General features: G+C 44.4%; 1 protein-coding gene across 1 annotated transcript in view; it reads left to right on the forward strand.

Moving 5' to 3' along the window:
* The window catches only part of CA14 (carbonic anhydrase 14), a 198,154-nt gene that overhangs the window by 57,547 nt on the left and 127,118 nt on the right, over positions 1–13,489 (forward strand). Inside the window, exon 4 of the mRNA XM_086947605.1 lies at positions 11,887–12,029. Within this exon, the coding sequence (XP_086803731.1) occupies positions 11,887–12,029 (143 nt within the window). The remainder of the gene's footprint in view (positions 1–11,886; positions 12,030–13,489) is intronic.

The following is a 13,489-nucleotide window of genomic DNA, read 5'->3' on the forward strand; positions in this document are numbered from 1 at the left end:
ACATAACCACCCACCTGAGAAACCTCCACTGGCTCCCCGTCAACAAAAGGATCACGTTCAGACTGCTCACCCACGCACACAAAGCGCTCAACAACATGGCCCCCAACTACCTCAACAGCCGACTCTCGTTCTACACCCCCATCCGCCAGCTGCGCTCCACCAGCCCCGCCCTCGCCATCGTCCCACGAATTTGCAGAACCACCTCCGGAGGAAGATCATTCTCCTACCTGGCAGCGAAGACCTGGAACTCCCTCCCCACTCACCTACGACTGACCCAGAACCATCTCAGCTTAGCACCTTGAGACCCTCACAGGTGAGTAGTGCGCTCTATAAATGCTTTGATTGATTGATCGATTACTTTGTTGTTCTTGGTGGGCTCTTTCATTGCTCGGCATTGCGGCGCTACTAATGGTTCAAGAAAAAATTGATAAAATGCGGCTGCCCGCATGGCATTGTAACGTGGGGTCTAAAAATGCCAACATTTTTATAAATTTTGAAAGATGATATGTTAGAGTATTAAGGTTATTACAGTTGTAAATTTCGTTCAATTATGTTTGTATTATTATTTGATTTGTTGCACGTGAACGCTTGTCTGACGAACAACTCATAAGATATCAATTGCACAAACTAAAAATAAATATTAATGAATGTTTGCATTAATTTGTTATGCACTTAATTGAACGTGAAACAGACAGAGTCACGATTAAGAGAGCTCGCAAAACGCATTAACCAATAAAAGTTTTCTAAAACGGGTCAGCGATAAAATTCCAAGGAACAGAAGCGGGCCCGGGAGGTGTAGCCACCTTTGTTTACTTATGACGTGGGGCAGCCACAGGGGTAAATGCAGAGGGGCAGATTTACAAGCAACTGATGCATCTGTAGAGATGTGTCCTATTCCCTGCGCCTCATTGCGAGACCCTTGCTTCACCATGGATGCGCCGTTTTTACAATATGGCGCACCTTGGCGCAAGGATTGACAGATGCGTCAGAAATTCTGATGCATCTGTCAGCCCAAAAGTCACGCATTGCTGGAGTCGTGTCGCAAGCACAACGCAACTCAAGCAATGCTTGGGGAAGGCCTATACTTCATATACTGGGTCACTCCTTATGCCTGCTCCAAGCAGGCGTAAGGTTTTGACGCAGTGGCGTAGATTTCACTGCATCACTTTTACAAGGCTTTCCTGCGTGGGAATGCCCACCCTGCATACATTATACCTGACGCAGGTACAATATGATGCAGGGCTTTTCAATGTGATGCATCTCCCTAGATGTGTTAGGTTGTAAATTGGCCGCACTGTTTGTATCGCCGTTGCGTCACAAAAACAACGCCAGTGCAAGTGGCTTGTAAATCTTCTCCTGAGTGTCTTTGAGTGGGCCCTTAACTCACCATCATGTCAGTCTCTGAGTCTGGGGAGTAGGTTCTGTTGGTGCGACGGGTGCAGTGGCACCAGGGACCACTAATCCGTGAAGACTGGAGTACGAGCAGTGCTGTTTTCAGTGACACTGGATGGGTTTTCGAGGAAATCTGGACTCTTTTGAAAGCTGTGGGTTTTCAATGATAGTCTGAACACATGCGAAAGGAGTGTGGATTCACGATCTTAGCACTTGAGCTGAACAGGGCCTGTCTGGATGAGAGTTATACTCCCATTACAAGATAGTGACAAAAAAATACAAACAAAGGTTCTATTTATTATTTAGGCCAAACTGTAATAAAAAAGCGATGTGAAAGTCTGATGTTGGAATTGGTTGCAGGGACCCGAGTGGTTACAAGGAAATGCAATTCCACAGCGACCATTTCATTTACAGGACAATTCAACATATGTGAAAACATGCGTCATGTTTATTAACAACTGGGATGTGCGGGAAGATAAAAGCTGTATTCGAGATATGTAAATCAGGATGAATATGCATTACCACCAAATAAATATCCTTAACACTTTATGCTGCTTATGGCTTTTTAGACAACATAAAATCAATTCCAGGAATTGTAACTCCTCTTCAAATAAGTTAACTCCAAATTCAAAAACCCCACTCGTTGAGTAGAAAGCCAGAACAGGCTCACGGTGCCATTCACCCACACCATCTAATAGTTTCGGCATACCAGCGTGACATGCACCCGAGAAGTTCAGCATGTCCTGTTTCCAGTCAGTTTACTTAGTAATGTGACTGTAGTTTAACTTTGCGAAGTGATTTCGCTAATCATTATACACATGACCTAGTTAGAACAAGAACTAACATCGGGAGCATGTGCTTTAGCTGGCCACAGTTGGCTGTGCCTAGTGTTTCTGTACAGCGACAATCAACGACCACCATGAGGAGAACACATCCCCAGGCGTAAAGGTTACATCAACTGGCCTCTGCTGCTGCATGGGACACAGCACAGACGAGAAGGTGCAATGCCTGCAAGATAAGAGCCCGGTGGATTCCACACAGGTTTACAACAGGCAGCAGAAAGCTTGATCTTTCCAAAAAGGGACGCCTGGTTGTCAGAGACAGCCCGTAGTGACACATGAACACACAAGCTCTGGCTAAGTATACAACCCTCCGCCTGAGTGCCTTATAAAACAAGCCCAGGGACAATGAATGGAGATCTGCACAGGACAAGGAGAGCAGTGTGGCAGATTTTTTAGCACTGATTTAGCCCAAAATCAGCCAAAAGGTAGCCTAATTGTAGCCCATTAGCGATACCCCAAGGAAGGAGGGGTGACAAATGCAAAAACAACAATTGATGGACAGAATGCAGAACAATCTCATACATTCACCCCAATACAGAGATCTGGGCCTAAATACATTGTTTTTTTTGCTCACCGTGCCATTCCAGTTTGGACTCAGCCATATGCAAATCAGTCTTGACCCTGCGCCCAATGGGAACAGTCCAGTCCACTGTAGTCGGCGGGGAAGATGGCGTCTGCTAAGGCACTCATAGGTGGTGTGCAGACTAGGGCCTCATTTCCTGGCTGCTTCTTTTGACTCCTGTGCATCTGCGTCCTCACAGAAACAACCAAAGAGTCAATGGAGCAGCGCTCCCTCTCTCATAGGGGAGGCCTTGTCACCGGTAGTAGGAGGCTGCCAGTCACAGTGTGAGCATTTGGTGTAATTACACACCCAAAGAGCAGAGGAAGTGCAGCGGTGAGCAGGCTCAGCAAGGGCCCGAGAGGGCAGAGGGGTGGGCGGCAGCAAGGAAAAGGCCAGAGAGCAGAAGGAAGCATGATAGCCGTTAAGCGGGTGACGGCTGAGCAATGGAAACAAAATGTGCACACTTGTGGGAAGTGCTTGTAGAAAATGAAAAAAATAGTCCCTGAGCCAGGAAATAAAATGGGACAAGTGGAAGAATACAAGTCCTGGAGCCCTGCTCCATGGGAGTTAACAACCGAAAGGTGGGACAAAGAGACAAGATTAACCTCTTACAAGCAAAGAATGTTCAAGGGCACTGGCAAATGAATATTAGGGGGCGGGCTTTAAACCCACACAGAGAATACCATTACTAAACACTGGGGTGACTCAGAAAAAACCCACCGACCAGGGTATGTAGTAGTACAGAAACAATTGGTCCCAACTGGATTATTTTTACATTGATAGTACCCAAAATATAGGAAACATAGAAAACAGGCACACTATAAACTGCAAAGCTCTTAGATTTTATCGTATGTTTGATCAGAATTTTTTTTTTTTACAGGCGTTAAAATAAGTTGCTCCAAGGTGAGTAGGAAAGTGATTGAAAGAAGCGTGTGTGAAGAAGATCAAGTAAAAGACAAAGATGATACATAGAATCAATATATACAAATTCATATGGAAGAGGCCTATCCGGAATTGCCTTGTAATACTGATTTAAAACATCTTCTGATGATTGACAGCCCCTTCAGTGCCATTAAACTTAAACACTGCTGACAAACTTGAGCTTCACAAAATTAAGAAATCAGAACCACTCTAATGATGAATTACCTCACTTTCAAGAGACAACAAATGATTGCAAGGGAGTGAAAAATCTAAGGATGGAGACTGAATCGATTCTACAGAAATGCATCCCAGCTGGCAACATCCAGGCCCAGCAACCCACTAAAAACAAATAACTCAACAGCTGCATCTATAAGCCAAGAGATAGGTGCCCTTAGGTCCCAACTTTCCTGTTGTGCCAAAGGAAAGTGGACAGCTGACTGTCAGGAGCAAAAAAAAGAACACTTAACTTTGACTTTGGTCGAATCCCTTTAGGCTTAAGAATCCTGTAGCAGTTGTTTGGAGTTATTGTGCATCTCTCTCCCAGAAGTTCACTAGGTCAAGTGGTTATGTCCCATAATGAATATCTCAGCCCTACTGCCATGTTTTTGCCTCAGCAAACACAAGGAGATGTAAATGTAAATGTATTACGATTTATATAGCGCACGTATCACCCGAAGGCATCAAGGCACTTGCCTTGGGAACCCGTCCTGGTATTCCCCTGTGAGATAACCCCAGCAGGGTATCCACAAGGTGAAAGCCAGGCATCCCGCCGCGAGGGGCCGTAGTGGAGATTAAGCAAGCTATTGCCCAGAGTCGCAGAGTGTGAACCCGTGAGTCGAGTAGGCACCGGAACGAGAATTATCAAGTCCGTGGAATTTTTTTAGCCCAAGACCCGCCGAGGCGGGGAATTGAACCCTGGTCCAGGACCGATTTCAGCTTCCGGGTCTGCCGCCTCTAACCCCTGAGCCACACTTCTCCAGATGATGGACGGAGTGCTAAAACTTTGCAGACACTCATCCCCAGGCACTGATCTGGGTTGAATCCATCATCATTCTTTAGCTCACTTCTCCACCTCAGTTCACACCCAGCTATATGCAAATCAGTCTTGACCCTGTGCCTCATTGGAACAGTCCAGCCGAACTGCCAAGCCAGGTCTTCCCTGAACTGGAAACCAGCATTCTGGGACCGGTTTCTGAGTAACACCCTTCATCAGCCAGACTAGCTTGAATCCAGTGGCAAAGTGAGTAAGGGACCCACGTCTGGGCATACCTTACCAACTTAGGGCAAACAAAGCAAACACAAGGAGATGATGGATGGATAGCCATAAGCATCTTTGAATAAAATGTTTCAATGTGAAAATTCTGAACATGTGAAGTAAATGCCACACTGACTGCAGATAGTGCAGAATGTACGTGTCAAAACACGGACAGCATTTTGGTATCATGGTCTTTCCCCCGAGAGCTGTAGTGTGCACTGCCTTTCTCTGAAGCCAATGATGAAATCCACCCTTCATGTGAGATAACTCCCTCAATGTAACCCCACCTCTGCAGGTATTTTCGCGTTTGTGTTTTTTTCCGCAGCGTTAAATCTATTTTCGCCTGCCAGGAATCCTGTGAACTTCTGTTAGCTATTAATCAATTATTTTCGGCCATAAACTTTTTAAATATATTTGTGAACAGGGACGTTTGTGTGTGACAATCATGCACACGAAAATTAGCGTAGCTATGAGCTGCAAAGCATCCCTCTTCTGTCCCCAGGCCCAGATGTATTCCTGTGGTGTGAAAACTATGGTACAACATTGTATGCAACATGCATATGTATATCTTGCAAACTGTGTCCGCTTACTTGCTTATTCCAAAACCAGCGACACCGTGTAAAATGTTTTAACTTTTTTTTCGGGCCTGTGTGCACCCTCAACTAAACAGAGGTCTTTTCAGCGAGAGAGAAAGGAACTCTGGATGCAGACACTAATCACGGCCCCGTCACCAGTGCACGGAGCCAGTTTGCCTCATTATTCAAGAAAGCAATGGGGGCCTCGTTGAATAGCGTCCGTCGTCCCATTGAGCGCTGGAGATGAGAGGGAGAGGAGGACATGGCGGTCATTGATAGGCGGCGGCTGGTTCGGGGTCCTCGCGCTCTGTGTCCAGGGCCCGTTTCCATGGCGCGTGGGGCGGGCTGCGCAGAATCCCACAGCCACAAAGCGCGCGGCGAGAGAAAGCGCGCGGTGAGAGAACGCGGCCTTCGTGTCACTTAGTAATAGTATGCGCGCATTCCAATGATGGGAGACCGCGTGCGCACCGGGGAGCAGCATGCCCCCACGCGCTTTTAGGTGAGCAATTCTGGGCTGAATGTGGCAATCTCAATATCAAAGGGGCCTGTAGGGAAATCATTCCGAAGGCAAGGAGGACTGATGCAAAATCAGTTAAATGCAAGGCATACCAGGACTTACGAGCACGTGCTGTTCGAGAATAGCACGTGGATGTTACATTTAAACAAAAAACGGGGTAGGAGTTACATTGTCACAATAAAGGGAGAATTACCCAATTGTCTTTTCACATAAAGTAGCCGAAAGTGAGCGCCTTGTTCCAAGTGTGATGTGCCGTGAGAGCTTTGCACAGGCTCAAAATGGTTGTTTTGGCCATTTAAATAGTGACGAGGACATTCATGTCTTAAGGTCATTGTACCCCATACAGAGAGTCCATCATCTGGGAATTTAGGGGCCTATTTAGAGATATGGCAGGCTGCCTGCTGTCTGGAATATTTAGAGATGCCCTTCTGCCTGGATTCCTGCTCCTCCAGAGGAACTGGTGGCACTTCTGCAAACAAAAATAGTAGCATAAAAATAAGGATGCTTTCTGTATACAGCGCATATGAGATCTAAATTTAAATGTAATTGACTTTGAGATTATTCAGGATGTTGTTCAGATATAAAATAACCCCTAATGAATTCCAAAAGAACTACCAAGAGGGTGGAATTATACATGTCTTGGTCGGGGTTCCTTAAGGATCGACCCGTAGCAGAATGCTGCTGCCAGGTTTGCTGTTAGTCTCCCCAGAAGGTAGCATATTTTTTCCACGTTTGCACACATTTTATTGCGGTCCTGTGCACAAGAGGATACTATTTAAGACATCTCTTCTGGTTCAGAGAGTGCTGCACCACGCTGAACCCAACTATCTGACATCTCCCTTCGAAAAAGCTGCAATTCTCTACTAACCACCTGGCTACGACTCAAAGATGTCCACTTTACTAAAGCTGGAGAGTGATCTTCTCTCTCCTGGGGCCAGAGGGTTGGAATAACCTTCATTTAGAACTCAGGCTTATTGAAGATGAAGGACGTGTTAGGAAAATGCTCAAAAGTTGTCTATTTGTCCAGTAGTTCTTTGCTTCACTTTTCTCTTTTGCCCGTACTGTATTTGGTAGCGCTAGGACAATCCTTGGAGTAGCTTTGGGATCAATAAATCCTTATTAAGATAACATAACATACACCATCTGTTCCATACTGTTGCCGGGGGAGGTGACGTTGTGTTGGCGGCAAGGTGTCGGTTCCTTACGGCGGAGCAGGTTCGATGGATTCAAGAGGTCACCCATTTCAGGTACTGGCTCCGCGATGATGAGGCACCGGCGTCTTCCTTGATGCTAGTTTTGACCCCGTCAGTCAACCTGTAAATTTTATGTTTAACAGGAGGACTGCCCACAGTGTCCATGTCATGGACACACCACTGGGTGGCACCTGGGGGAACAGAGAGGCGAACTGCCCCAACAGTTGGTGACAGTCCCCCTGCTGTTCTGGGGTAGGGGTGGGGGAGAGGTTCACACCGTCCACTGACCCATCATGTTCCTTAGTAGACAGGAGGTCAGGGAGAGGGTCAGTCTCCTCTTCCATTCCATCATCTGTTGCTAGGAGCATGGTCACTTCAGGACTCTCAAAGTGAGGCATGAGGTGGTTCACATGCTAGAAATGGTGGTCTCTAGTAACTTGGCAATGGTTTACACTGTTGTCCAAGTAGGGACCCTTGCTTCTAGTCAGGGTAAGGCAGTTACGCCCTTAGACAACCTCTGCTCACCCCCTTGGTAACTCGGTACGAGCAGTCAGGCTAATCTCAAAGGGTAATGTGTAAAGCATTTGTGCACACATACAGTAACACAGTGAAAACACTACAAATGGACACCACACAAATGGACACCACACTAATATGGCTCCACATTGTGGACTTTTAAAATGGTCATGTTTTGGGAGACAGCCTGTGGCTGAATTACAACTCGTGGAACATGAAGATCTCAATTACTCCGCCTTCCTCCAGAGGTGAAAATTGTGTTTTCGAAATTTTTTCTGCCCATGGCACTTTATCTGACATTTATAAAAGAAACAACTAAATATTAGTATTAGATGATGCATAAAAACGGGACATTGACGTGTTTAGAAACAATCTGAAATACACAAAAGACCTGTTGGCAAGATGGCATTTGCTATTTTATTACAGTATAAATATAAAATTTTAACCCCTTCGATGCTCATGACGAGCTCAGCTCGTCATGAGGCACGGTTGAGCTGTGCTGATGACGAGCTGAGCTCGTCATGAATAAAGGGAATCATCAATAGTCAGCACAGGAGGGGAAAAACCATAGCAGCCAAGAGGTTAATGGACAGGGTAAGGATTTTTGTCACTTAAGCAGAGCTGCAGTTTGCCTTCCTTCCCTATCATTTATGCCACATCTTCTGCTAGTGGGGTCACTCTGCCACTCCATGGCCATGGTTCCCCGGGGGTGGCATTTTAGTATTGTATTGCCCTAGAATTGGCCCTGCCATTTCGTACGTCATCACTAATTATATGAAATGGAATAATTCTATTTTCTTTGAAGCTAATCAACAATAGCACTTTACGGGCCTCATTAGGTAGGGTCGTTACGAGCACTAGTACCTCGACCCCGGGGCAACTTTGGGCGAGGGTGAAAGTTATGACAATTTCAATTAGGAGGACACGATGGTCCTCTCAGAAATGAGAAATTAGCAAGGGAATCAACACTTCTGATTCCCCTGCTGATTCCTCTTTTTGCAACAGAGTTCACCCAGAGATTTTGTATGTTTTTATCACCCAAATCTCTAGTAGAAACACCCAGGATCCGTTCTGTTCTCGCGGATCTCATGATTCCAGTGGGAAAGTGTCTACTTGTACTCTATGGTCGCTATTTGACCAGTGGTAAGAAGTGCAGTTACGTCAGACGATGAGATCATGGCTGTGATTGGATAGGTAAGAAATGCAGTTATATAGAATGATAGCCATGCTGTCATTAGTAAGGGGCATTTTTATGGAGGATGATAGCCATGCTATGATTGGTTAGTTCTGTTACTTGTAGGATGATAGGCATTCTGTGACTGGCGAGACTGCCCTTATGCTGGATGATAGTTATGCTGAGATTGGTAAGGGATGCAGTTTGTAGAAATAATAGCCATCCTGTCATGCCTAAGAAGCATGTTCTCTAGTATATAGTCGTTCATAAGGATTGCAGCTGTGCAACACAATAGCCATTATGTGCTTGCTAAAAATTATAATTATTCAGGATGTTAGCCGCATTGTGATTGGTAAAGGATGCTGTTACACAGGAAGATATTCATGCTATGGCTGGAAAGGAGAGCCAGTATGTAGGGTGTTACCTTTGCTTCGATTTGGAAGGAGTGTCATTATCTAGGATGGCTGCCATATTGTGACAGTGAATGAGCACTGTTCCATAGGATAATAACCACCGTTATATAGGATGGTATCTATGCAGTGATTGGAGTAGGATGCCATTATGTAACATGGAACACAAGCTGTGGTAAGGTGCTTCACTATGCGCTTCAGTAATCCTGCTGTGATTGGCAAAGGATGTCTTTATGTGAGAAAACCTTGTCCTCTATTGTCCTGTAGATCCATGGAGAAGAAAGATGGCAATTGCAATTGATGAATATCTTCCCAGAGACCAGGGAAGGGGGCTGCTAGTGTCACTTGAAATACTCAATGCAATTAAATACTTTATTTCGGCTTTATAACCATAAATGTTCATGCAACATACAACAGTTTACATCCATCATTAAATAACAGTGCCGAACCTATTATATATATATATAGGAATAAAAATATTAAAAACTGATCAAATAACTTATGTTAAAGAAGAGTTTAATTCAATGCAACATTTAAGGCGATGGTTCCAAAATCCCACTCCGATAAATAACAGTCAGAATACATCCTCAGCGGACTTTAAAGTGACAGTGCGTCTTATACTTGGTACCCCTATGTCAGAAGCAGGTCTTACTCTAAGGAGTCACCTTCCACTTGGTGGCTCTAATTCTCCATGCACATAACAGAAATGTGGTCACACTGAACTTAGGCCCAGATGTAGGTAGCTAAATACCAGTCGGTAACGGCCGAAAATTGGTGATTTTCCCATTACCGACCGGTATTTAGCCCTTCCTAATGTAGGAGGCTGGAAATAAGGATTCAGTAATTTATCGATTCCTTATTTTAAGGAATCGGTAAAATACAGATTCCTTATTTTAAGGAATCGGTAAATTACAGATTCCTTAAAACCTATGTAGGTAGCACTTAAGAGAGTGCATTTTTGCTTTAAGGATTCGTTATTTACCACCAACTACAAGTTGGTGGTACATACCGAATACCTTTAAAAAAGCAATAATTTGCGTTTTTTAAGGTGCCTTAGGGCATGTAGGTGCGCCACATGTGCACATATGCATGATTCAAGGGTGAAACAGGGTGTCAATGTAACACCCGGCCACCCTTGAATATGCTCCCGCTATTACCGATTCGGTAATATTGAATGGCTTCCCATTCATTCCTATGGGCCTCCAGGCCCATAGGATCCAATGGGAAGGTATTCCTTATTACTGAATCGGTATTATCGAATCGGTAATAAGGAATATTACCGAATCGGTAAATTTTACCGATTTTTTTATCTACATCATATTTACCAATTCCTAATTAACGAATCGGTAAAATTCGGTATTTAGGAATCAGTAAAATGAGATTACGTACATCGGGCCCAAAATGATCTCCTTTCTGTCGCATCTAAAAATTCTGGACGCTTCCCAGTAATGAACAATTGGCAGCAACTTACACACTGGAAGGATCCGTTTCTTATGAGGTGTGGTGCAGTTAGGACAAACAAATAAAAAGTGCTCTATAGATTCCCCTGTCTGCAGACAAAAGGGACGATTGAGGGTGTTACGGCTACTTTTGTCCCATTTAGAAGTGAAGGAATTTAAGGGTAAAATACCAAACCTTAACTTAATGTACAGCTTTTTAGCCTGCGCTGTTGAATTCTGTCTAAGAAAGGCTCAAAGCAACGGCCACGTATATTACTAAAAAAAAACTCTGTTAGGCTCCCCACTTTGATGTCTTTCCATATTTGTTACAGCCTATTTTCACAATAGACATGTTTCAATATTATTATTGTGCCCTTTTTCATTCTATCAAGAAATACTCAGGGGCATATTAGCAACAACTTCGTTAAAATTATTGCCGTTTTAACGGCAGGAAACTGCAGCTAAAACGGCGATAATGGGTTTGCTAATATGCGTTATAGAATTTCGATAGAAGCCCAGGTTAGATGTCCTGCACATCTAACCTGATCATCTATTGGAATTCTATAACGCATATTAGCAAGCCCATTATCGCTGTTTTAGCGACAGTTTCCTGCATCTAAAACAGCGATAATTTTATCGAGGTTCTTGCTAATATGCCCCTCAATTACTAAGCTTCAGAGATTTCAAGCAAAGGCTCTAAATAGCAATTTAACATATAGCTTGTGCAACTTTTGTAGTGACTTTTTCAGTGAAGGATGTATAAAAAAATTGAAGATCTGAAATATCTAGGTGCCATTCTGCACCCCGTATGAGTATTGGAAGAGTTACCACTCACAAGGATATTGCATTAACAGGAGGCGGGCTCATAAAAACGTAGCTTTGTTGTAAAGGACTCAACATTTTTCATAATATTGTTTAAACAGTTGACTGAAGAAGAGTAGTTGAATGAATAAATCAAACCTGACTTGATAGAATGACAAGAATATGAAAGGTTGGGATGAGGGCTCCATCCGTGTTCGTGGATCTGCTGTGAAAGTTGGGAGGGTGGTGATTCTGGCTTGCATTTTATCAGAGCTGTTGTGTCTTCCAGTGGAGATGTCCCTATCTGAGTCCATGTTTCTTAACGGCCTCCCGAAGAGATACACCGCCGTCCAACTCCACCTGCACTGGGGCAGCCGTAGCCATCCTTTGGGGTCCGAGCACCAGCTCAATGGGCAGGCCTTCCCAGCAGAGGTAGGTCCGCAGTGAGATTTCAATGATGTTATGCAGCTCATTTGTAACACAGGTTGCTGGAACTGTTGCTAGCAATGGCCCTCAGGAAGACCATGAGAGCAGAGCCTGAGTTTGGATGGTGTGTGACAATGAAAGGGTTTAAGCCCAAAAGTCACACAGAAGCCAGGTGGTGAGACAGACAAATAAGGGTCTGTGAGAGGAATCAAGAGTTGATCATGACTGAGAAAGTCAGATGAAGATAGTTTGAGGGTGTATAGTGGCCCAATGTTTAAGAGATTGAGGGGGGAACAGATGCTAACTTTGGGGTCTCACATCGCTAAGGGGTCAAAGGTCAGCTGTGAATCTGCACCTTCAGCATCAAAGCGTCAAATGGGAGTAGGTTTTAGTAAGACACACAGCTTTCAATAAGCATTTATTGACACCTACTTCAGCCATAGCTATCCAGGTGTACGTACAATGCCAAAACTTGCAGTGCAAGAACCAGTTTAATTTTTTGGGGACAGTTAGTTATTTTTCATTTCCAAATCCTTGATTCAGAGCGAGGAAGAAAGGCAGAAAATGGAGAAAGGAAGAGCAGGATAACGATAGGATAACATTGACAAAGTGAGAAGGCAGGATTCAACAGAATCTGCAAGAGTTGGATAAAAAGGCAGGAAGTGCACAGTGGTTGAAGAAGATTTATCAGGTGGAATCAAGACTAGGCAGGCATTGAGGAGATGTGCTCCGCTCCTAATGCTAGTGAAGTAGCTGACGTTACTTATGTATCTGAAACTGTGCACAGTGTGTGATTTGGATTTCACATGTTTGCATCCAACAATACTTCCCAGTAACCTCATGACGTTTGATTTCCAGATGTAACTGATAGGTCAAAAGTTCCATTGCTGGTACAAAAGCTCAGGCAGTTATTACATAATGCAATGAAGTGTGTGTGAAGTGCAAATGTTTAAGACCTTGTGGGAGCAAAGTCAAACTTCCATTCTTCTGAGGGTGATAGAATAAGTTCCATAGACTATTTATTAGGTAACACGTATTGTTTAACGCCAAGAAAATATTTCTGCATACTTTGTCCATTACGCATGTGTGAAGGTTGATGGTCCTGGCTTCAAACTGCAGCCCCCTCTGATATTCTTTTGCGGGGTCCTTGATAGAGATGGTTGGGACCAATCCATGACCATTAATTTTGCTTTGCTATTGCTGAGCCCAGTGACAACCCCACCACCCACCACTGAATGTTGAATATGCTACTTACCAGTATGCATCTGTTCTTGGCATGTAGGGCTGCTAACATTCATATCTTAGCATTAGATCGCCGCCTAGTGTTGGGTCCGGATGATCGCACATTGTTGTCCTGGAAGAGTCTTCGAAGTATCCTGAGATAGGTGGCTCCTCCCCTGGACTACAGTGCGCATGGGCATCGGCTCCATCCCCAGATTGTTTTTCGCCATTGTGGCAGAGGATGG

Source organism: Lissotriton vulgaris, chromosome 12, assembly GCF_964263255.1.
Source record: "Lissotriton vulgaris chromosome 12, aLisVul1.2, whole genome shotgun sequence".
Classification (NCBI taxonomy): Eukaryota; Metazoa; Chordata; class Amphibia; order Caudata; family Salamandridae; genus Lissotriton; species Lissotriton vulgaris.